We start from the raw sequence: 24172 nt of genomic DNA on the forward strand, positions 1-24172 counted from the left end.
TACTTCAAACTTCATTAACCCATTAGCACTCAGGAATTTCATTATGTAGTGTCTATTACTCTTCAGGAAATTCAATAGAAACATTTATCATGATGCAAAATTGCTTATTTCTGGTGGATTTTCATGTATTACAATTATTTTGTTGTAAACACACTGGACTTTCATATGATGAAATATTTCATGAGGTGGGCCACCAAAATCGTGACCTGCCATCTGAAATTCATCCAGACCTAACTTATAAGTGAGCTCATGAGATGTTGATTATTTTTCTGATGTCTAGTTTATCATAAGCTATTGGGTTCGAATCTCACTGTAACTGTTTTTGCCAAGCAGACGGAAACGAGTCAGGGCGGATTCGGGCGGTTCGAGGAGTATTAGGCAGGGCTTAATGGGTTGATGTACAATTTTTCCTGCTGATTACTTGAATCAACCAGGACTGGTGAATTTTGTTCGAGTTAGATATTCAAAATACAATGGGGAACCTCCTGTGGCAATCGAGGACTCCACTGATGACAAGGATCCAACGGGTTCGCTTGTAGTTACTTGGTCTTCTGCGCTCAAAATCTTCTACATTTCAATTAATTCTGAACAATTATTTTCTTACATAGATAGATCGATTATTAAAGAAAACTATTTAAACTAATAAATTAATACAATATCTGAGTTGAAAATATAATTTAATGTATATTTGGTGGGTTCTGTGATAATATCCAGATTCGGGAGTCTAAAATTTCAGTTCAAAGTTCATCATTGAAAATGGACTGATTTTGACGAGTGCTCATCACGCCATCTGGTGGGATTGCTGGTGTTGCGATTCCTCATTAATATTCTATTGCAACGGTTTTCAGATTCCTAAATGCGGAAGAATTCGAGTGCCGTATTTACTCAATGAAATGCTGTTTTCATATTTTACAGAATTAGCTCTGATCAGTCTACACTGGTTTCTGACGGCGTTCGCCAGCGTCGTACACATGAAAGTATTACTACGACTATGGGATTTATTCTTTTACGAAGGATCTCGAGTTCTCTTCCAGATCACGTTGGGAATGTTGAAAATGAAGGTACGTGCGTTCGGGGCTTAACCGTCGCCTCCTGCAAGTTCTCAGAATACAATTTAAATGTAAATCGGTTTCATGCATTCGTTTAGGAACCTGAACTGATAAAACTGAAAGATAATTCGGCGCAGATATTTAACGCGTTATCTGATGTGCCTGGAGATGTGCAAGATGTAGATGAGCTTTGCGAGGTAAGAAGTTATAACTTTATCTACCGGATATTCACTGCTTTCTAGTTAAACAGCGGTTAGGTTAGAAATTTTCCATTTATGATCAGGTACTCGTGCTCGTCTTATGGTCAGTTTATCAGTTAACACCCTCTGTAATCTAATGACATGCTAGTCTATTAAGCAGGGTCACTCATCTAGCTAATCAGATAGCAGCGGGTCACGCTTCTGCAATCTAATGGCCAGCCAGTCAATAAGCAGCATCACCCCTCTGCCATCTAATGGCCAGCTAGTCAGTTATCAGGGCCACCCCTCTGCCATCTAATGGCCAGCCAGTCAGTAAGCTGCATCACTCCTCTGCCATCTAATGGTTAGTTAGTCAGTTATCAGGGCTACCCCTCTGCCATCTAATGGCCAGCCTGTCAGTAAGCAGCATCACTCCTCTGCCATCTAATGGTTAGCTAATCAGTTATCAGGGCCACCCCTCTGCCATCTAATGGCCAGCCAGTCATGAAGCTGCATCACTCCTCTGCCATCTAATGGCCAGCTAGTTAGTAAGCAACATCACTCCTCAGCCATCTAATGGCCAGTCAGTCAGTTATCAGCATCACCCATCTGCCTTCTAATGGCCAGCTAGTCAGTTAACAGGGCTACCCCCTGCCATCAAATGGCCAGCCAGTCAGTGAGCAGCATCATTCCTCTGCCATCTAATGGCCAGCTAGTTAGTAAGCAACATCACTCCTCTGCCATCTAATGGCCAGTCAATCAGTTATCAGCATCACCCATCTGCCTTCTATAATGGCCAGCCAGTCAGTAAGCCGAATCACTCCTCTGTCATCTAATGGCTAGCTAGTCAGTTAGCAGGGTCAGCCCTCAGCCATCTAGTAGCCTTCGAGTAGCACACAACAAGACTTCTTTATGTTTCTCGTCAACTGAAGAACTGACGAATTGATCGCCAATGAACGTAATAATGAGTGAATCCTTTTTCAGGTATCGTTTAAAGTTGCGTCTGGTTTAACCGATGCTATCGTGGATACAAATAGAAGGAAACACTTAGCATATTTGATGGCCGATGAAGGTGCAATTGTCAATCCAGAATCTGTGAAGAATTTACCCAAACAGGTAATTTATAGTACTCATTCACTGAATATTTTGGCTTCCAAACCTTTTAACCCTTTGCTGACTAATTTATACCCGTAAGTACTGGAGATAATTAGAAGATTCAAAAAGATTTCACCCCATTGGGTTGAATAACGGGCACATCACTTTAGTGCATATACATTGCAGGGTAGTGTATCATTAGTTATTTCACTATGTTTGAAAGATGCTGTCATCTTTCAATAGAGGTAAAAACTAATTACATCAATATACCCCGATGCGGTGAACTAGCAAAGTACATCACCGATTTATACTCTGCACCGCGGTGTAGATGCACTAAAAGGGTTGACATTGTTTCACAAATCGTTGCATCGAATAGTAAAAATCTCGATGCCAATTTCGAAAATGAATTACCGACCATGTCGTTTGCTAATTACAGCAATTGACGAAACGACAAATTCAGCGGTCGCGATCGTTGATATCGATGTTGCTGTGGGGCGATTCGGTGTCCGAGGAAGATTCGGCGAAAAGTAAAAACATCAAGCAGACCGAGTTACTGGTGGATATGAGAGAGGCTATTTTACAAGTTGCACGGCACTTTCAATCGATCGACCCTAAAAACAGTAAATTGCCCGGTGGAATGTCCGTGGTACGTATGTTAGGCCGATTATACTTCTTCTATTAATCTTTAAAAAAGATATGCTAGTATATTTTGTTTCTGAAAAAGGCAGAAAAATCGCGCAGTTCGTCCTGTATGGTTTTCTAGTGAAATTTCAGAGCTGCCATCAACTGTTCCTGATTCTCGGCATTTGTTACTATTGTATAACGAGAAATACTGATTTTGTTTGTTTGACGCATACAGAAATATGAAAGATGTTACGGAGGAAATGTGAAAGATGTTACCGAGGGTCTTATTGTTGATTACTGAGCATTTTCTTTCATATTTCTAAGAAATGTTGCTGAAAAAAGATTCAATTTGTTACTTTTCGTTCAGAGGTTGGCAGCCCTGAAATTTCGCTGAGGAGTCATCAGCGATTTTAAGACCTACACTTTATTCAAATTGGCACTATGTCCCAGGCTTAAGGTTAACCTATACCAGTAGTTAACAGTTGATCTAGTATCCAGCGTGAAACATAAACTTCTTAGATCATCAAGGCTTAGATTAAAATCTCTGGACTCAAGCTGTGAGTTTGCGAGGTTATTTTTTTAATTGATATTTTTGTTCAGCTCCCAAATGTTTATTATTGCTCTGTAAACCCATAGTCACACAGACGCCCTCTATCAGAGATGATGAACACCGACAGGCTTTTTAGGAAATTAGGGAATAAAATGTTTTGGGCGATCTAGGATTCTTTGAAGGGGTGGACCTAAAAATTTGAACGGGTACTTAATTTGTAAGTGCCCATCTCTCGAATTTGGCAATGCAAACGTATCGCGAATGAATATTTAATATTCTATATAGAATCTGCAGGCGGATTACAGTATGGACAGTCACGCGAAAGATGTCGAGAACTACGTGAACGTCGCTCGGAATCGGCGCCGCCGAGCGAAAGCGTTACTCGATTTCGAGAGGCATGACGACGACGAACTAGGATTCCGAAAAAATGATATCATCACCGTAAGTTCTAAGATACCCTGTGCGCTCGGGCGCCATCATTAAAATTCCGTAAATGTTTCGGGCGTATCTTTACATCCGATGAGTTCTTCTCATAGGGTTTTCAACAACACTTTATTACTCTTCAGTGGCGTTGGGGGTGCAGCATCTAAAGCCACAGCAATTATTTGCTGAATAACGTTCTTTTTCTTTCCTTACTATATTTTTGACAAAATTTAAGTAAATTCGCGGCAGCAATATTAGAACCTGTCAAAAATTGGCAATTGGCCTCGGCAATCAAAAATTGCTTCCAACGCGTCTTCTCTTTCCCCTCGTAATTTCTATGTCAGCTACGGAATCTCGTCAATTCCCTTCACGAAAAGTAAATTCATTCATTCACATATTCGTTATGATTTATATTGCAGATAATATCGCAGAAAGATGAACACTGTTGGGTCGGTGAACTGAATGGGTTGAGAGGTTGGTTTCCGGCTAAATTCGTTGAATTACTCGATGAAAGGAGTAAGAATTACTCGCGAGAAGGCGACGACTCGGTTACGGAAACGATAACCGATCTCGTTCGTGGAATGTAAGTCTAAAAACATCTGCCGACATCGACGCTGAGACGATGATTTTTCTTAAGGAAACATAGAATTGAAAAATATGTATTATTGGTAGTCCGCTATGGAGGGGGGAAGGGGCGCTACTTAAGAAAAACGGTAATTTCTCTCAAGGAAGCATAGAATTGAAAATATGCATTAGTCCGCTATGTGCGGGGGGCCTATTTACGAAAAAACGGTAATTTTTAAAGTAAACATAGAATAGAAAAATATGTTTTAGTCCTCTATGGGGGCCTATTTACAAAAACCTAAAAAACTGAATAATTATTATTCGTGGGGCTCAGGAAGAGCTTGGTCCCATTCTACAGTCTACAGTTTCGAACCAATTTTCTCAGAACTTGGTAAAAATAACCATGATCTTCTTTTAGATTTTGATATGAGGGGTTAATCGAGGATGTGCCCTGTTGTTTTTAACTTACGTAGGTCATTCAAGCCATATATGCCCTTGAAATAGGATGCGTTATTCTAAAAATGTACCGAGCAATATGTCACAGGATTTTATGACAAATTCTCCGCAGTATTTTTCAAATAACGTAACATAACGTTATTCTCAATTTTTCTGTTGCTTATATCCGTCTTTTTCAATATCATCTGGTTTGTTCTAACTCATGAAGCCCATTTGCTGAAAAAACCGTGGCATCATAACCTGAATGACGAAATTTTGCTTGTCACTTCCTTGCCATAAGGAAGCTTTTGTAATTTAAGTGAAACGACTTTAACCAGGCCTTATCTCTCACAAATAATGCCTTCAGCCTTCGTTCGTTATGAGTTGTTTATTTTCCATTTCAGATTATGCCCAAGTTTAAAAGCTATTTTTGAACATGGATTGAAGAGATCGGGAGTACTTGGTGGTCCAGCACATCCATGGTTGTTCGTTGAAGAGGTAAATCATTTTAGAACTGGTCACAATTTTGGTGGCGCTCCTCATCAAATCTTGTATCATATGAAAACCTTGACTGTTTACTACAAAATTACACAAACTTTTACCACATTGAAATCAACTGGAAATGAGCTATTTTGTATCATAATAAACTTGTATTTTTCCTTGAATTTTCTGAGTACCGACGGTAATAGACGCTACATAGTGAAATTCCTGAGAGCTAATGGGTTAAAGTTAAACCTGGCGCATAAACACTGGGATAACATTAATGTACAGTTGATTGTCACTGTATCCGCGATCCGATTTTCGAGCGAATGTCCCAGTCATATTTCAACAAATTTGTTCGTTTTCATTCGTTGTCGTTGTTCCGCGTCCGATTTTCCGCGTTATTTTTCAGGCTGCGACGAAAGAGGTCGAAAAAGATTTCAACTCGGTTTATTCAAGATTGGTGTTGTGTAAAACTTTCAGGTTCGTTCAGTATACTTCGTATATACTCCGGTCATATCGTATGTCGTCGTATTGCGCTTTTGTGCCCATCATATCATATATCATATATCCTTTATTTCGTGACTAATTTATAATGATAATAAAAATAATAATTTATTTGTCTATATAGTGTGCTATACTATAAGGGGATATAGCGCTTAACAATATTAATGCATGGAATCACAGATTTATTAAAATGCCACTGGAATACAAGAATATAGAAACATATAGAAAGTTGTAAGAGTCATTATACGATGGTAAAAGCCTTCCTAAAGAGATATGTTTTGAGATTTCGTTTAAAAGTGTCAACAGATAGGGATTCCCGAATACTGGACGGTAAAACATTCCATAGTGCTGGTACTCTTAGAAACTCTACTGCCAAATGACCTTTTGGAGACATGTTCGACTAGACGTGTGTTATCGTGACTTGAGAACGTGTGAGTCCTTGTTGGAACATTGATTGTTAAAAGCAATGTCAGATATTCAGGTGTAAGATCGTTTAGGCGCTTAAGAACTGGGAGTAAAAGCTGTATTCGAAACTGAAACTCAATAAAAATAGGAGTAATATAAGGAGCAATATATAATGAATTACAATAATGACCATTATGATAAGGACATTATGATCTTTTTTATATAGGCCTACTGAACTTAACTGACAGCAGGGTAGCCTGGAATAAAGCATAGCTTGTGAACGTAGGCACCTAGCAAGTAGAAAAAAACGTAAAACGCAAACGTTCGCACGCGATTACACAATTGAAGCACGCTGCTGGCTACATAGTTTAAAAGATTTATACGATATATTGAAGGCGTATATAAATGAGAACGTATGTACGATGAATTTGTTTTACGTACCGGGTACGTATCGAAATACCGGGGTGCGTCGAAAATTCAGTAGCAGCCCTTGACAGGGTGAAAAAAATGCGGTTTGCATAATTTCAAGACAAATTCCTTTCAGCGTTTTGAAATATGCTGCTTTTTAAGCTAAGAAGAACCCCAGGGGCCGGTTTTATTCACAGGTATCAACTTTGACAGGTATCAAACAATTGGGCATTTTTGACTAGGTTTATGTACTGTTTTATGTTTCATCCATCTCCTAACTCTCAATTTAGTAAATATGAGATAAAAAATCTAATCAATTACTATCGTGTCTGTTAAGTCACGAAGTCTGCAGGAGTTGTACCCTTCGAATCTATGTCCTTGAATTAGTTCCGACTGTAAATACGTTTTTTTCCGCGTGAATATCGATTTGTTTTTAGGTATTTTTGTATTCTCTTTTTTTTTCTCTACTAGTCTGAACTTTCTGAACGAAATAAAGAAATTCATTATCGTTATTGTTATTCAACGCGGGGGTTTAACGTAATTGGAAATGAACTGAGTTAACCGCCTGGGTGAAACCCGGCGAAGGGTCTCAGTAAGGAGCTTAGGTGTTCGAAGCGTTAACGGAGTGTGTTGCGGGTTTAATCCCGTACAATCTGCCAAACTCGTTTTTTACCGACAGGATCACTGACTGTTCTTAGATTCATTAGGTGCTGTTTGAGTTCTTCTTGAATTAGTTCTAGGACAGTTGTTTACTATGTAAGCAATTAATGCCGCAGTGTAATGTTTTTATAATGAATCGAGGTCTCTCTCGCTCTCTCTCCGCCTCATTACTGTAACTTGCAAACTATTCCGATAAAATCGTTACGCGAAGAATCGTAGAGCAGCTGGTGTTATCCGGGTATCGAATTTAGTGTAAAAACAGGTTGTCGGTGTAGGTTAGTTTGATTTTATTAATTAAAACAATGAGCTTTCAATGCAAGTGATAGCATCTAGCTGTTCGATGCTACTTGTTACATATACCGTACACAATTTTTTTCTTAACTTGAATTCATCCCATGAAACTGGCTGCGTAATTCTTCGTAATAAACACAGGCATAACAACGATTTTTTTTAGATACAACGATAGAAAACCTTACATTTCGTCCAAAGTTAGAAATTTCAAGAATTAAGACTATTTAAAGAGCATTTAAAGCAATTTCAAGGATTCAAAAATGCTTGTTTGCCTTTGGCACTCATTCGCTGTGGCGGGAAGTATGGCATATTATATTAATTCTCACCCACCTTTGACAAATCCTAGCGATGCCTCTGATAGTGTTGCCGTAATCTCTGCAGGGCCAGATTTCATGAAACTGTTAAAGCTTAAAACGATTAAGTTTGAATTGTTGGCGTCATTGAAAACAGCAATGGCTATTACACCAAAAATTTGAGTTGAACCTTTTTTTTTTTGCGAAACCTGACGCAGGTGGTATGCAAGGATGCGCGCCTAGAAGCCGTTTTTTGAAAAAAACTAGTGTATGCATTTGTTTGTCAGTGTAACTGAGGCTAACAGCAATACACGACGGAAAAGACGTGTCAAAGGCGAAATTTTGTCTGTGTGATTGTTAAACGTATCAGTTTATGTTTTGACGGGTGGCAATGTTTTTTTATGCGTATGGGATTTCATTTTCATTTACATTCGAAAAAAGCGAACAGGAAATTTTAGCTCGAGAATGTTTTTGATATCGGTGTGCGTGGAAAGGTTACACGGAATGTGTATGTCTTCAGGGTTAAATTCTTGAGGGGGGAGAGAAAGAGAGAACTGTTCAAAGAAAATACAGTTTGTCATTTCGATAGTTAGTTTTGTACATGTGTTGCATAATAATACTAATATTACAGGGTTTATTCTGAAATACACTTACCCAGAACTACATAAATCACCAACTGGCAAATATTCTGAAGATTTTGAATAAATGTGAATATCATAAGGCCAGAGTTTTTAGCCCACAAGGGCTATTATGTTCACATTTATCCATTGCCCATTCATTCAACCATCCATTGACAAAATGCTGTTATTCTCGGAAGTTTGCAAAATCCTTTGATGTACATATTATCATAAGCCAAATGAGAAAAATGTTAATATTAGTTATTTCAAAAATTCATAAAGACTATAGTATTTATGAATTTTTGGTTATTTGTAAAAACGAATGCGCCAGTCAGATTTTTTCGGGATAGAGAAATCAGTTTTATCAATATTTCATTTCTACAAATGCTATTTAATTTTGTGTCATTTCCCGGGCATTCATAGAGCCCTGCCGTACTGAAGTGGTATTTTAAACAAAAAATTGTAGCTTATAACATGTTCTATGATTGTGGCGAGTTTCAAGGTGATTGATTTCTGTTTCTGAGGGGCATTGAATTTTGAAATTGTCAGATCATAGAGCATTTCAGACCACTTTCTAAGTGGGCGTGCTGTCCCTGGATTCTTAGCTTAAACGGTTAAGTGGTAAATAGAATTTAGCGATTTCAGGGAAAAATACTTAGAAGTTATTTATTCGCATATTTCAGACTGGATGAAGATGGAAAAGTTTTAACACCCGAAGAGATTCTGTATAGAGTGAGTGTTTTTAACTGATCGTGTAATTTAACTGATGATGTATCTTCCCGTCGGCGGGGATTCGAACCTGATGGCATCGCTAGACGCAGCCATGGCGCGAAACCAGGCCAAACTAGACCGGGTGCGCAGGTTTTTTGCTAGAAAAATTGCGGCACCAATCAGCGTGCCTGTGGTATAATCGATGAGGCAAATTTCACGGTAAAACTAATTGAAATGGGATATCTGTTTGGATAATAATGATATCATCTAAGCCGTGCACTTGGGCTAGTGTGGCAGGGTTTCAGTACTGCGACGAGTCTCAATGCGATTGTGTTCAAATCCCTGCCTGGGGAGGATGCTGATGTTGCAGTCAAATTTCTTCGAGTGATTTTTTGTGCGGCCCCTTACTAAGGCGTCGCTTCATTTTTTATTTGTGTTTCTTCCTTTTGTTAACAATATCGTATATTTTTCATTTATAGTGTGTCCAAGCAGTCAATTTGTCCCATGATGTTGCCCATGTCCAAATGGATGTCAAATTCAGATCACTGATTTGCGCAGGCCTTAAGTAAGTATAGAAAAACGCTATTTTTGTGATCCCTCTACTGGCTAGGTACGATTAAAGGGAATTGTTTGGCTCAAGCCCGCCCTGTTTTTTTGGGGGGTTCCATTTTTGTAGAGGTGCAACTTTTATAAGGTGCGCACACCAAAGGCAGGTAGTTTTAGTCGGAGACCTGGAAGTGCATGAGTATTTTGTACCAATGTTTCTTGAATTCAACCATTTTAAGCTTTCCTCGCGAACGTTTCTGAATAGATAACATTTTCGCCGTCTTTTTTCCATTCCTCCTAAACGCTTTTTATTTCATATTTTCTTTTTCTAAAATGAAAGAAACCTTAACTAATAATTTCAGCGAACAAGTTTTACACTTATGGTTAGAGACGCTGTGTTCTTGCGTCGAGGTGATCGAAAAGTGGTATCATCCGTGGTCGTTCATGCGAAGTCCCGGCTGGGTTCAAATCAAGTGCGAACTGAGGTAAGTCCGAACTATCACTGAATCTTTGATTTCCCGGATGCAGATCCAAAAGATTTTTCTATTCGTTAGTTGCATTTTGATGTGGCGTTTAATGTTGTTTATCGTTTCGTACTTCAGCCTACGTGTTTTTCATCGTGTTCGTTCGTTGATTGCGTTTAGTGTAACAATACTTCAGATTGTATAGCAAGGGGACCCAAAGTCTACAAAACATCCGCTAAAAGTCCACAAAAGATTTTTTACGCTTATTTTTCTTGAGCGGGTATTTTGCAGTCAGGCTGTTTACCATCATTGAAATCGGGTGACATGTTGAAGTTTTATTGATTAAAAGACTAAGTTCGGTTTTATGTTAAGCGTATTAAAACTCCAGTGAGAGGGTCAAGTTTTTTTTAAACGAGCCGCCCAAGAATTCTGTCTGCGAACATCCCTGCACAGGGAACGCTTCTGAATTTATGTCGTATACTCTTCTCTACAGGGTGACCCGATATAACACCAAGTCCCTACCTGCCCAATTTTTAGGCCACTTGGGACTCAAGTCCCAATGGGTGATTGCATTTATATAGACGGAATCTGATTTTTATGTTACTTGGTGCTGGACTTATCGAGCGTTTATAGTGAGCGAAGTAAAAGCCGTGTGCTCGATGACTGACGTCAAATCAAGTACATGCAAAATCGCTAAAAAAAGCCATGTTTGGGACCTACATCGACCACTCGTCCAAATGAAGATTGGCGCTTAATAAATTGAATTATAAATACGAATGGAGGACCCAAAAAATACATAGATTGCTACGACTTTGATATCCGATGATGATTATCTATTCCGACTGTTTGGTTAAGTGTGTGAAAGTGACTAAATTATAAATATGACCAATGAAGCATAACATTAGAAAAATGTCATGATGAACGTGCACGCATTTGTACTCAGTTTTTAAAATACTGCTTTTCAGAAAAGAATTCAAACCTAACGTTCTGATGGGGGTGGCAATTTTTATTTGGACACTCTGTACGAGTTATCGCTCTGCACTTATGGATGTAGCGTTGATTTACTTCCCGATAACCTTCACGAGCGGGGAATATAAGTTCGAGATATCTCAGTAATTCAGTACAGATGTACTCTGCTCTGCGGAGGAGGAGAGCGTGTTTACAAGTTGTCAGCGGTTTAACCTTGAATCATTTCGAGTTATCATAAATTCTAGCTATGCGGCACTTCAGTTCGTGGTACGTTTTTACCTTTTCGTATGTGCATAATTCCATTTAAAAAACGAGCTGCATATAGCTGCAGTTCAGTTCACAGTACTTTCACCTTTTTAAGTGAATGTGCGTATTGCGGTTGTTCAAACTTCCACTGAATCGCTGAATTTTATATTAATTTTGCTGAATCGTTGATTATTTTTTTATATATTTAGTCATTAGGAGCGAAATCGGGTTGGAATTGATAATGGAAAGTTTCGTCCATCGGCTCTTAGCCATTTGAAAGTACCGGGAGAAGCCTTTTGGAAGTACTGCGAAATGTGCACAATGTCAATGAATTTTTCAAGAACATACTTAAATGACATGCTATTGAACCCATTACTATCTATGTCATCAATATTGAACATGCTTACTACAGTTGTGTTATGCACCAAGGTTTCATCTTTATACGTTATTGCAAATCCGAGAATTTCATGCTCAAAACTAAAATTACTTAGTTGATCCGACTGGATCCGTGGTCCTTATTTGCGAAATACGCCGAATCCATATGAATTTTATGTAGTCTAAAGAAATCTTCCAAATTCGGTCCATATTTGATCGAATTTAGTGATAAGAAATATCATATAGTATTGGGGAGAATTTCAGTTGGGCTACGGTAATGGATGTACCAGTAAGGATTGTGTACCGGTATCCCATAGTGATATTACCAGGGATTATCTAGCTTATGGCTGTAAGGCCAACATCTTAGCTACACGTCGAAGTTGTTTTCACCTCATGTACCTGACAAAACTTTTGATAGAAAGGAGGGGTATCCCAGTACAGCTATACCAGTGCATCTGAGCAGAATAAGGCTCGGAATCCTTCGCCATGTTTGGTACTCCTACTAAAAAAAATTCCAAATTTCATTGTCAATTTGTCTCTCCGAGAATTCTTTCCTACTTATTTTTCATACGCATAACTGGTTTTTGCCCCTATTTCCTTGTCAATTTGTCCCTCAGTACCCATGGATTTCATACGAATAACTGGTTTTTGTTATCTTTCCTACTTATTTTTTCTTATCTTTCCCCGTAATGAAAAATTTTATTCTTCTTTGGCACGTCATTCTATGAAATACCCTTATGGGGACCCCTAGGGGCTGATGTTAAATGAAAATACTTTTTGTAAAGCTTAAGACCGACTAGGCAATTTTTTAGTGAACGAGGATGCTGTAAAAGAAGTTCATTTGTTACTCTTTGTTTTTGAGATAGAATTTTGATCGTATGACTTCAAGAAGTGGTATTTTAGTAACTACCGCAGCCGCATAAATATAAACGAGTACAGAAGCAAAGATAGGCGATGTTGGCAATGTTTTTGTTGCCTGATTTCATGGTGGTAAATGGCAGAGACAGATCTAAATGGATATTTTCCGTATTTTGGGATGTGGTCTAGAATTTCAAAACCGTGCCATTTTTTAAATCATTCTGGGGCAGGGATCCAGGCTCTCAAACAAGTTCACCAACGTTTGGTGCCTCTCTATACTCTCGGGTACCCTATGGGAATGGATGGAAATGCATATACCTTGAGAGGCAGTCATTTCGTAGACGGCCTCCCTGATCTATTGTTGCTTTAAAACTTTGTCATTTCCGTAAAAACTTGTGTTGAATATCACCGTAGAAACAATTGTCGTCGTCACGGTGACGATTGTTAGTTTTTTTTGTTTGCATGTTTTTGATTTATCGTCGTTGCACACATTTGTGTTTTGTTGTGTTTCAGGATTTTGTCACAGTTTGCGTTCAATTTGTCTCAGGATTGGGAACTTCCGAAAAAGAAACCGGTCACGTTTCAACAAGTGAAGGCCAGCGTGCAGGATATGTTGATAAAACATCATTTATTCAGTTGGGAAGTTTGAAGACCGTCACTGTCCGTAGACGTAATAAGAATATGATATCTAGTCTGTGAATTCGCGATAGGGAACTTTATAAGCGGAACAGTTTCACATTACCCCCAATGCCATATTACATTGGTTCAATTGTTCCGCCGCGAAAGAACGACCCCGATTCTAATCATGAACAAAATAAGATTGAATTGAGTTTAGGAACGGACGCGGATCCAGGGAGTCTAGTGGTCCTTGTACGAGACCCTCAAATGTTTTGTCGTCTTTCTATGAATGAACTCGCTCGCGACTGCCTCATAAACTTTCTCTTGTGTAAAACAGTAAGATGAGGAAAAGTATATTCTAACGGGAAACGCAGTGGAATGCATCTCGCCGATGCGTGAATTTTCAAAGGCGATGCGTTTACTGTTACTGCATCTCCTGTGTGATTTAGATTATCTTAAATGTGCGAACGAGACCTTCGAAACTACTTCTTGGATCCGTTCGCGACGAATTTGGTACCGGCACGTTACCAGTACGCTACCGACGATCGGTATTGACTAGTCAAAACATTCTCAGGCTCCCGATTACGAACACCATCTCAGGAGCCACCGAAAAGAGATAACAAGAAAGATTAGGAAAAGGCATCGACTACTAACAAAATCGTCGATTGCCGCAGTTGCGTCGCCGGTACCGCATTCAATTGAAATTATAGAAGTCGATGATTCAGAGTTCTTCGTTTGAACAAATTTTAGCCGCGAAATCTCTCTTCAGTTTATATATGTATATATATTGCATTTATTTCGTGTTTTATTTCGACATGTAGAGTTTACATCTTTTCCTGTTCATTTTCTCGATCTCTCGTTATCAGTTGTTGTAAATGATGGTATCGATGTGCAGCCTAGAATAGATACACCTTCAGCCATTTACCGGTGAACAGTGTTTTTGACAAGGCGTTTTTTTAAATCTTAGCGTACATCGACAAAGTGACTGGAGACAACTAGTTGCTAGTGAGCGAGACTCCGTGTACGTCGAGACATCAGTAAAAACCAGCAACTGCTTGGCTCATGCCGGTCGCTAGGTCCATCGCGCGTACATGGACAGCAACTGAGATGTGTAATCTAGCAAATATTCTCGAGGGTATCGCAAGTCACGTGACAAATTGCTTTGTTTTAATCAGTTGTGCCATGTGTTGTTGATAATGGAGTGCTCACATCGAGGGATATGACAGCAACTGAGTGCAACTAGTTGCTCAAAAGTAGAACATGGGCGACTGGCTGGAACTGGAGATAGATGGACGCTAACCAGTCGTAAGCTCGCTCACATCGACAAATTCGTGCTACTGATTGTATCCAACCAGTTGCTCTCATGTGCCGAAAATTGCCCGGCAACTAGTTTTCTCCAATCGCAGTGTCGATATACGCTTTAAAGTGGCGACCACCGCTGCCATTTTCACTCAATCCACCTCTCTAAAAGTCAATTGTCCCTGTTAAAAAATCTGCTACCACTTGACATGAGTCGATGTTAATAATGATCCATCACTGGCGAAATACTACGATTGTTTTGTTAGCAATTAGTTATTAATATGACGGCTGAGTGCGCTAAAATTAACGTTCTTTTTCAATTTTGTTCTTTTTTGGGGGGGACCGCAAAAACTCCAAGAAAATACTAACCAACTTTGGCCAACGACGGTCACAAAGTTTTACTCCTGAATCACGAAGGCAGTCCCTCTAAAATGCCAGCTTGTGTCGAACAGTGCATTTGTTTGTGAAGTCATGATGGCCACTTTTCGAGGGTGATGTGATTAATAACTAAATGTCGCATTCTTGTTCATTTGCTGTTCATCATCAATTTTTAACTACAAGTGTCACTGTTGAAGTCCTGAATATGCGAAATCTAAAGAATCATAAAGAAATGTTTTAAGTTTGAATAGGTGGTAAGTCCAGGCTGCATATTGATACCTGCATTGATGTATGTACATAGCGTGATACCCCGTCGATAGTCAGAATGGAGGGTGTTATGTGTTCATGGCCAGTTTTTTGGAGGAGGGACGGGGGTGGTATAGGACACATTCCAGAACGTCGCACATCTGAGCTGAATCTCATTTTCCGCTATGACTACAGCTGCTGCATATGAGGTTTTTACTTTGAATACTCATTTCAAATCTTAGGTATTTTTTTGCAAAGGATCGCATAACGTCAAAACCCGGGCCACCCCAAACCCATGGTTCAGGCGTAGGGTATGGGTTTCGTTGATGAAACGAAACATTTTAAGTCGATCTTTACCCAAAAATCAGTATTTCCTTTGAAATGAACTCATCCGCGCGTTCGCTATTAGTGAAAGCTCGTATACTTCAAATAAACAGTGTACAATCGAAGTACTATTTATCTACACATTTAAGGATTTGACCTCCACAACTTTGCAAAATATTCCTATTGTTAAAGCTGATCCATGGATTTGGGCTGCCCCAGGGTTTGAATGATGCGATGCTTGCGTCAGTTTAGGTATCCACTGATGGCTATATGTACGGGTCAGTTGCACAGTGTACATATATCCATCAGTGACAATCATAGCTTAGATTTAAGACCAGTCGAAGGTCGTCTTTGTTTTATACCCGATGTTACAACTCAAGATCGGTCTTAGACCATCCGAAGACTGCTTTTGGATTTCAGTCACGACTCCAACTGAACCCAGGGGCCGGTTTCATAGTCCGGGCTTAGACTTACGACCAGTCCTTAGAACATCTTAGTTTTATGGCCAATCTAACGAAGACCAGTCTTAAGATTTAAGATTTTGGACTTACGTGTAAACTATGGAACTGACGCCCGGCCCCAGTTTTATAGACTGGTATTACCTTTAACCCGGTGGCTAACTTAATTCATTTTCGATTGAGTTAGACCTCGGGTGAAAGATAATACCAGTCTACAAAACTGGCCCCAGGGCTATGCCGAGCAATGGTTGCTATAAAAGGGTACTGGGTGCTTGCATATTTCTCCTCAAATATACCGTCTAAGAAATATGCCCTTTGATCTTTGCGCTTGTTATTCAATTCGTTCACCTGCGTCAATGGGGCCTAGTAAAATTATATTTTTTTTCTTTCATTCCGCCAGTTATAAATATTCAAAGATCTCTCTGTTAAGAAAAAAAACTGTTGTAAATTTTATGTTGTTTTATGTACACTTTTATTGTTTGAATCATTTATGTTTGTCAGCGTTTTTGACACGGAATTCGTCTAGAATCGGAGGTGAACGAATTCGCCGAGATTTTTTGTTTGTTTACGTAAACGGATGAGTTCCCGCGTGTATTTTGAAGTCGTACCGTATATTTCGACGAATCGAGCTGGTGTCAAGTGGTCGTTTCGAAAAATAGTTCGAGAAAGCGAAACGCTAATCGAAACGAAATTTCATTTCGAACGGAATGAAAGATATGTATCAAGCGGTGTTTCGGCGAGGTCAAGATGAGACAACGAGTTAGTGAATAATTTTCAATGGGCTTGCCTCAAAATTTATTAGACGCTTACTAGAAATTCAGCACGCGTGATTTCATCTTCGAAAGTTGGTTAAGGTTAACCGGTTGATACATGCGTGGTAACAATGAAGATTTGTCAATTGAATAATCAGCTGTCGCTTGATTCGGATCGGTTTGATTCGGATTTTCATTTGTTTTCGGGCTAAAATTACAGTCCCCGCTAGGTTTTTCGAAAAAATTTTCCAGTCCCTGGTGATCCGAATTAAGCGAGTTCTACTGTGGTTAACTATAAGCAACTTTTGAGAAACTGACCCCTTGGGCCGGTTCACCAAACTCTTAGTTAAAATTAATATTAAGTTAACTCTATAGAGTAAAATTTAACTCAGAACTGTGGAACTGGACCCTGGGGGCAGCTTAACACTTTGCAATGTAATATTTTCAAAAATCTGCAAATATCTCCGCATTCGCCGAGATATATAATATTTTTCGTCACGCAAGTCGGCACGAACTAGGGGGTACCCTTTTAGACTCTCGTTCACGCAAAATTAACTATACTTTTCATTTCTGGGTTGAAATGTTTAATTTTTCAGCATTGTAAAATGATATTGGTCGGTTATCGGACCATAGTTTGGTACGATGACAAAGTGAAACTCCATCATTGCTAGATGTGAATCGGATAAGTGATATTAGCCGTGACCACGCAAGGTTTATCGGCCTGGGCCAACTATTCACTTATGGGTACCAGATAGGACAGCGCCTGTTTGGCCAGATTTTAGCGCGGTTCAAATTATCGAGTGTGAATTGTGAACTGGTTCCGAAAATGACTCACTTCGCTTAGTTAAAGCTACTATGAGCAATTATTTCATTATTGAGATAATTGCTCGAGGGTTTAAGTATTTTTTAGTATCGAGTGAGTGGTTTATGTGAGAATGTGCTCTCTTATTAGGCTCGGGCCAAATTTGACTCGGTGCTTGGTCCAGGACAATTTTGCCCGGGCCATGTGATCGCGGCTATTGATGTGATAGGTTTCATGCGATTTATGAATGTTTGTTTATATTTCAGATTATTGGCCCAGTTCGCGTTTAATCTGTCTCCGAATTGGGAAATCCCCACTAAGAAAGAGACGGGAATTCCGCTTAAAGAGGGTGTGCGCGATATGTTAGTGAAGCATCATTTGTTCAGTTGGGATATATAAAACTCGAGCCCCATCCCCGAAATAATCAGCTTATCATCGGCGTGACTAACAAATGGGCCCAGATTCACAGACGTGGGGAGGGGGGGGTCGGAAGCCAAGTCTGGTTTCATTGAGCTCACAACGGTGAACTGTTGTCCTCATGAAGAAGTCATGTCCTCAAGATACATGCAGTAACAAATAGCGAAATAGCGAAATAAACCAAATATACCTTTGAGTTTAACTGTACTTCGTGAGATCTTCGAAATATGTCAAACCACAGTTACTCATTGTTAGTTACCTTCTACGCCAACAAGGTTTGAACTCGAGTGGTAACTTCGACGCCCAGTCTTCTAGCCCAGAAATTAGCGAACCTGCTGGAGTCTCTACGGACATCGTCAGTTTTTAGATATCGTCAGCCTTGTTATTCATAACACGTCACGTAGCCACTGCCAAAAAATATATTCGAAAACAACGCGTTGAGGTTATCTGCACTTCCTTGACTATTCGATAAAAAACTATGAATTATGCATTTGAGTACGTGGCGAGGGACATACCTCTTGAGTTTAGTTTCATTAAACTCGATACAGTAAACAAACAGACGAACAAGCTACACTTTTGCCATACTTGTTCGTCGTTTTTTCACGTATTTACCGGAAAAGTGCTCAAACTGCCATTACGCCCTTATTGAGTCTGTTGTACGTATATAGATGTAGAGGGAATGTTTTGAAGATGGGTTCATTCACCTACTCGTACTTTGTTCCCCTGTACTTTCCGATTCAAGGTTTACGCATAAACCAAATAAACAGTACACTCCTATAACTCAAATCATTTAGGGACCAGTACCGTGACTATGTATCAAGTTTAGACGATTAAGATTTGTGTTCGAGTGAATGCGATTTGTAAGAGTCAGGAGGAATTTACTATAATTTCTCCAGTCCCAAATACAGCTGTTGCAATTAATGATCTGCTAAGAATTGGAGCATTTTAGGTTAGCCATCTGACAGGCATAGTAGCATGCAATGTGCCTAAACAGCTTATAATAGGTCCATATATAAATGGGGCTGTCCCATCATTTCAGTAACTGGTAAAATTGTTGCAATCCTCGCCCGGCAGGGATTTGAACGTGGTGGCATCGAGATTGGCACGTTTTGAAATCCTGCCACACTAGACCGAGTGCGCAGCTACACGCGCAGCTTAAATGATGTAATCATTCGCCAATCCGATATCCCGTTTTATTTCAGCCCGGGTTTTTCCGTTAATAGTTCTTCTCTCTGAAATTTGCCTCAGCGATTATACATCTGATTGGTGTCGCATGTTTTCGTGCGGCAAACCTGCGCATGTACCTGCGCACCCCGATCTAGTGTAGCAGGGTTTCCTGCCGTGGCTGAGTCTAACGATGGTATTATAGGTTCGAATCCCTGCCAGGGGAGGATGAGTGATTAACCACTGATATCAACTGATTGAATATAGAATTCAACTTTAGAGCAGCTGATGTTCAGTACGTCATATGCGACTAGCTATCTTTACATTATAATCTCTAAATGCTGAAAATAGAGATACCAGTAGTTGTCGGAGAAATTATCCGGTACTTTATATATAAGGCAACCCTGATGCTTCAAGTCATTCCGATTGGATTTTGGTTAATTCTAGTCAAAGAATTCCGTTTGCTGTTGTTCTTGTTTTCCTCGCTCGCCTGGTTTTGGTTGCCCTTCGGCGGGGTTATGCTAAACACGCAATAACGGAATACAGTGAAACCAAGGCCATGGCAAACGAGAATGGAAACCAGGGTTGTTTCATCTTGGAGTAATCATTTGATTTTCCACTGATTACTCCAAGGTTCCGTGCAACGATACTGGGGACCCGTTTATGGGTTAGGTTCAATACGGTATTCTGCTTTCAACTTGCTGTCTGTACATACCCCAGCCCCACGCCCCCCCCCCGCCACCCCGACGTTCGACAGACGTTCACTATTTTCCCAAAACATGTTCTATTCGTCCAGGCGTCGCCTCCCCTCGTGGCAGTAGCCCAGACATTTTTTCTCATTGAAAATGAATTAGATTGTCATGTCTGAACCGTCAATTTTTGACAGACATTCACCATTTTTGAACAATATGTTCGTCCAGACTTCGCCGTTCAAGAGGTGATCGTCAGATTGGGTAGGGTACAGACAGCGGATTGACAGCTGCATAACTGCCTGGCGCATTCGACCAACACTAGTCCTGTATGTATATGTATTTGAATATAGTTAAGTTTTATGAAAGTAAATGATAATATATGGTCGTTGATGGAAGTAATACCGGACAGTATGGTACAGTTCCGTAACGCTAAAAATCTGGTGGTTACGAAATTTTGTTCTTTTTTCTGTTTTTTTTTGGCAATATGATTGTATATATTCGGTCAGTAAAATGAGAATGATATAATTGTTAAATGATATGAATAATTAATATATTCAAAATGTTGTATAAATATATAATGTTATATATATATATATATATATATATATATATATATATATATATATATATATATATATATATATATATATATATATATATATATATCGATATATTAAATGACTAATAAAAAACAGTATATATCTATTTTGACGTGTTTCTCTGTTTCGGCCGTATACAGCTTCCAACTAGGGTCAAGCACTTTTAGGTAGCACTTTTCAGAGGTTGGCAGCCCGGCGCATTGGCTGGTACGCACTGACAGGTTCGATGATGTAAATCCTAAAGTATCTTCTGTGCGCCCAAAATCTTGCCGGTTCCTGGGTGCAGTTAATAAGTTTGAACAACTGTAAACAAAACAAACCGACGAAATTGAAGAAAAAGGGAGTGAGGTAGGGAGAGGAGAGCCATGTTCAGAGAAACAGATTTGGAAATTGATCATAGAACTCACAACGTCACTACTCTCTTAGTTTTTTTCGCTGTTGGCCCAGCCAAAACTTCGGACCAAGCCCGAGCTAAATTTTTACTACGGCTCAAATATTTGCGTTTGAATTTGAACTGATTCCGGTGGTAGAATGACTCGCTAATCGAGTGAGTGGTTTGCGTGTGAACGCGCTCTCTAATTAAGGCACGGTCCAAATTTGACTCGGGCCTGACTTGGGTCCGGCTAAATCGTCTCTGTGTGACAACGTAGCTGTTGAACTTTGCCCAGATTTTTTAGCCCCGATTCTAGAGAAAATTTTGCGGTTAACGCTAAGAAAGGAAAGGTCCCCTTGGCTCTGAATTGAGATGGGAAAGTGATGAGATACGGGTTAATTATACGCCACCGGCGCGCACGTACGTATATCACATTCAATGGATCGTTGCTTTTCATCGTTCCGGACTAATGCTTTGTCTAGACAATTTCTCTGTTTTCTCTACGCGCAGATTTTAGGTGAATCAATTATGTAGAATCCCCGAAGAACGTGACCCGAAGATAACTAAAATACAGATTAAAACAAACAAAAAATATGAAAACATCCATAAATCGCATTGAAAACATAATCAGCTCCGCGTTTTACTTTAGGGTAGTGAAACAAAGCGCATGAAGCAGGATAGTTCGTTTGAATTCTATAAAATTGAATATAATTGGAGAATCTTCTCGATGACGTCAATGCATAGTTAGTAACAATGGCGTTTGGTGATGTCGCCCACGTCTTCCATTTTGCCCGACGGAATAAGAAAGTTCATCGCGACTTCTTAAACATTCTTTGTAGAATATCAAAAGGTGACGCGGTCACATGCGGTAAAACTCAATGCAGTCCTACGCACCGTAATTCTGAAGAGAAATTGAAAAAAGGAATTCAAAAACAGTGTAACCTGTGTTGAATACGAATCGTGTGGGCTTAAGTGAAATTGTCGTATTTAACCGGTTTTTCGTATTTTATCCAAATCTTGATTGATATGAATATCTAAGCCGGGACATGCTGGAAAATATCGTTATATAAACTGGTTTCAGGGCCGCATCCATAGGGGCACAGTTTGCTAGGAGCACAAAGAAATAAAACGAGCATATATACTAAAATGGGGCCGAATTTCGGGGAAAAATTTCATAATCTTCCGTAGTTCAATAGAACTTATAAGTGCCAGTAGTGCATTTTTCTGATCCCAGTTTTGACTGCCTGGGTATACTTAAAGGGCCTTCAATTCCACGCAGTCAAGACAGGGATGAGAAAAATGTATCAATTTCGGTGCATTTTCATACAGTTTCTATGCATTTGGGACATGAGAATAATAGCTTAATCTAAACCTTAAGCTGCGGTCTGCTGTATTATACGTCGCGGGTGGAAAAAGTTGCCGTATTTTCAAAAGGGTACGGGAAAATGCTACCGTCGGGATCCGCCCCTTCGTTTCAAACCGGATCGTCTAAACGATGATCAACTGGAGATCATTTTCAATTGAAAACTGTAGAAACACGAAGGAGATCATAAAATCATTACATTTTGAACATTCCATCGCGGAAAAAAATATTTCGAGTTCGTGTGTGACATTTCTGGTAAGAATATATAAATTCGAAATATTCGAACCATAAATTCGGGTAAGTTTTCAAAAACACCTGATTTCGGTAGAAAGAAGATTTCCTGTACATGATCTATGTAATGTGAAGCATAACAAAAAACCCTTCATTTAATCGAGCAATTGAATTTATATACGACTTTATCGGTTAAGTAAACACCAGGGCACGAATCATTGAAATTAGTCGTACATACCCTCGGATTTTGTCCAGGGTCGTTTTTAAAAGAATTTACCGGTCACCGATCGAGATTCCCAATACGAAATTTGAAAACAAATCCGTTTTTCAGATGTATCTATTCGCTTCCAAAAGACTACATCGCGCAGTTTTATGCTTCAACTCATTTCCATGCGACAGAGAAGTAGAAATATAATATCAGGGAAACAAAAGGTTGTGAAGGGTTGAACTTCTGTGTGGTACGACGAGGCGAGTCTATAAGCAACGGGGGCCAGCTGCTCATAAGTTAGTTAACCAGTTAACCAGTGGATACTACTATAGTGAATTTGCATTGTTATCTTGAAATAGGGATTGACCCCGTTATTTATTTGATCGGTAGATTTCGTTTGGATTTTTTTTTATTTGTTGTCCCTTACAAACCCACCATACATGCCGGGATCGTAGAGAGGTTTGATTTTGAAATCGAAAATCAAAGTACAGATACAGTTGTGCGATCGGCGTTCGGGTTTACAGAATTTTTTGTTTAAATAGAGTTACATTATCGACAAATTCGGTTGCGGGTCGTTCTACCATGCTAAGTGTTGTCCACCAGTTGTTGTCTGACCAATTTTTGAGCAACCGGCCCCGAGGGAAGCGAATAAAACAATGGTCGGGTTCTACTGGATGTCCATGCGAGGTCAAGGTATAAAAGTCAATGACCACCCACGATTCAACACTAATGGAGCGACCCAGCGTTGTTGCACAGTACGTGGGAGGATGTAGGCGGTGTTTGAAGAGGCAGAGCCGTTTAATTGAGTGTCCACTTAAATACAGTTTCTCCTATACTTAATCAACACTTAGTATTTTCGCCTACTTAATTCCTTTTTAACGATAGGCCATGCGCGGTCATATACGTACTATTCCGCCGAATTCGGCTAATATGTGATTCCGATAAATCTCGTTCGGAATTCTAGTTTGTGAATTTTGAAAGAAATCGGTTTGTGTTGACTTTTTCTTCTCGATAACGGATCGATAACGCGAAGAAAGGAATGCGTCGACCCGATTTGACCTCGTACACAAGTACGACAGTTCTAAACTTAAAACAGCATACCTACACGGTCGCGTGTTTTCTAACCCGTAGGACCATATAACAAACAACATTCCTTTCGCCGTATGCGCTCATAGAAAAATATATCAAGACATATTTCTTGCACGAATATAATAATAAAAAGCACGAATATAGCACGCTATTTGTCGATATAATTGCAATTGAATGAGAGCGAAATAGTTTTTTTCTCTCGATAAGAAACGCACATATTTATTTTCTAAAGTGGTTTTTTACGCGACGAATCACGTAGTAAAATGCGAGAACAGATTCCATCGGCCTCGCGTACCGCAGGTGGTTTAAAAAAAAAATAAAACTCGCAAATGACGAGAGACGACGATATCAACCTCGAAACGAATATAGATTTATGATAAACCGTTGATGAAATAAAGTCAATAAAGTGA

At 39.5% G+C, this 24172-nt stretch overlaps 1 protein-coding gene across 3 annotated transcripts in view; it reads left to right on the forward strand.

Moving 5' to 3' along the window:
- The window catches only part of LOC141903127 (small G protein signaling modulator 3 homolog), a 31836-nt gene extending 17720 nt beyond the window's left edge, over positions 1–14116 (forward strand). Inside the window, exons 9-20 of one of the 3 annotated variants that reach the window (XM_074791100.1) lie at positions 916–1061; positions 1148–1246; positions 2213–2344; positions 2760–2969; positions 3783–3938; positions 4340–4503; positions 5324–5417; positions 5812–5882; positions 9264–9312; positions 9771–9856; positions 10200–10322; positions 13263–14116. In XM_074791100.1, coding sequence (XP_074647201.1) covers positions 916–1061; positions 1148–1246; positions 2213–2344; positions 2760–2969; positions 3783–3938; positions 4340–4503; positions 5324–5417; positions 5812–5882; positions 9264–9312; positions 9771–9856; positions 10200–10322; positions 13263–13398 — 1466 coding nt within the window. In that variant the 3' untranslated portion in view covers positions 13399–14116. Of the gene's footprint in view, positions 1–915; positions 1062–1147; positions 1247–2212; positions 2345–2759; positions 2970–3782; positions 3939–4339; positions 4504–5323; positions 5418–5811; positions 5883–9263; positions 9313–9770; positions 9857–10199; positions 10323–13262 lie in introns of those variants that run through there. The other 2 variants (XM_074791101.1, XR_012619047.1) reach the window with 2 other exon arrangements.
- Positions 14117–24172: the final 10056 nt, after the last annotated feature.

This window comes from Tubulanus polymorphus, chromosome 4 (genome assembly GCF_964204645.1).
Source record: "Tubulanus polymorphus chromosome 4, tnTubPoly1.2, whole genome shotgun sequence".
Taxonomy (NCBI): domain Eukaryota; kingdom Metazoa; phylum Nemertea; class Palaeonemertea; order Tubulaniformes; family Tubulanidae; genus Tubulanus; species Tubulanus polymorphus.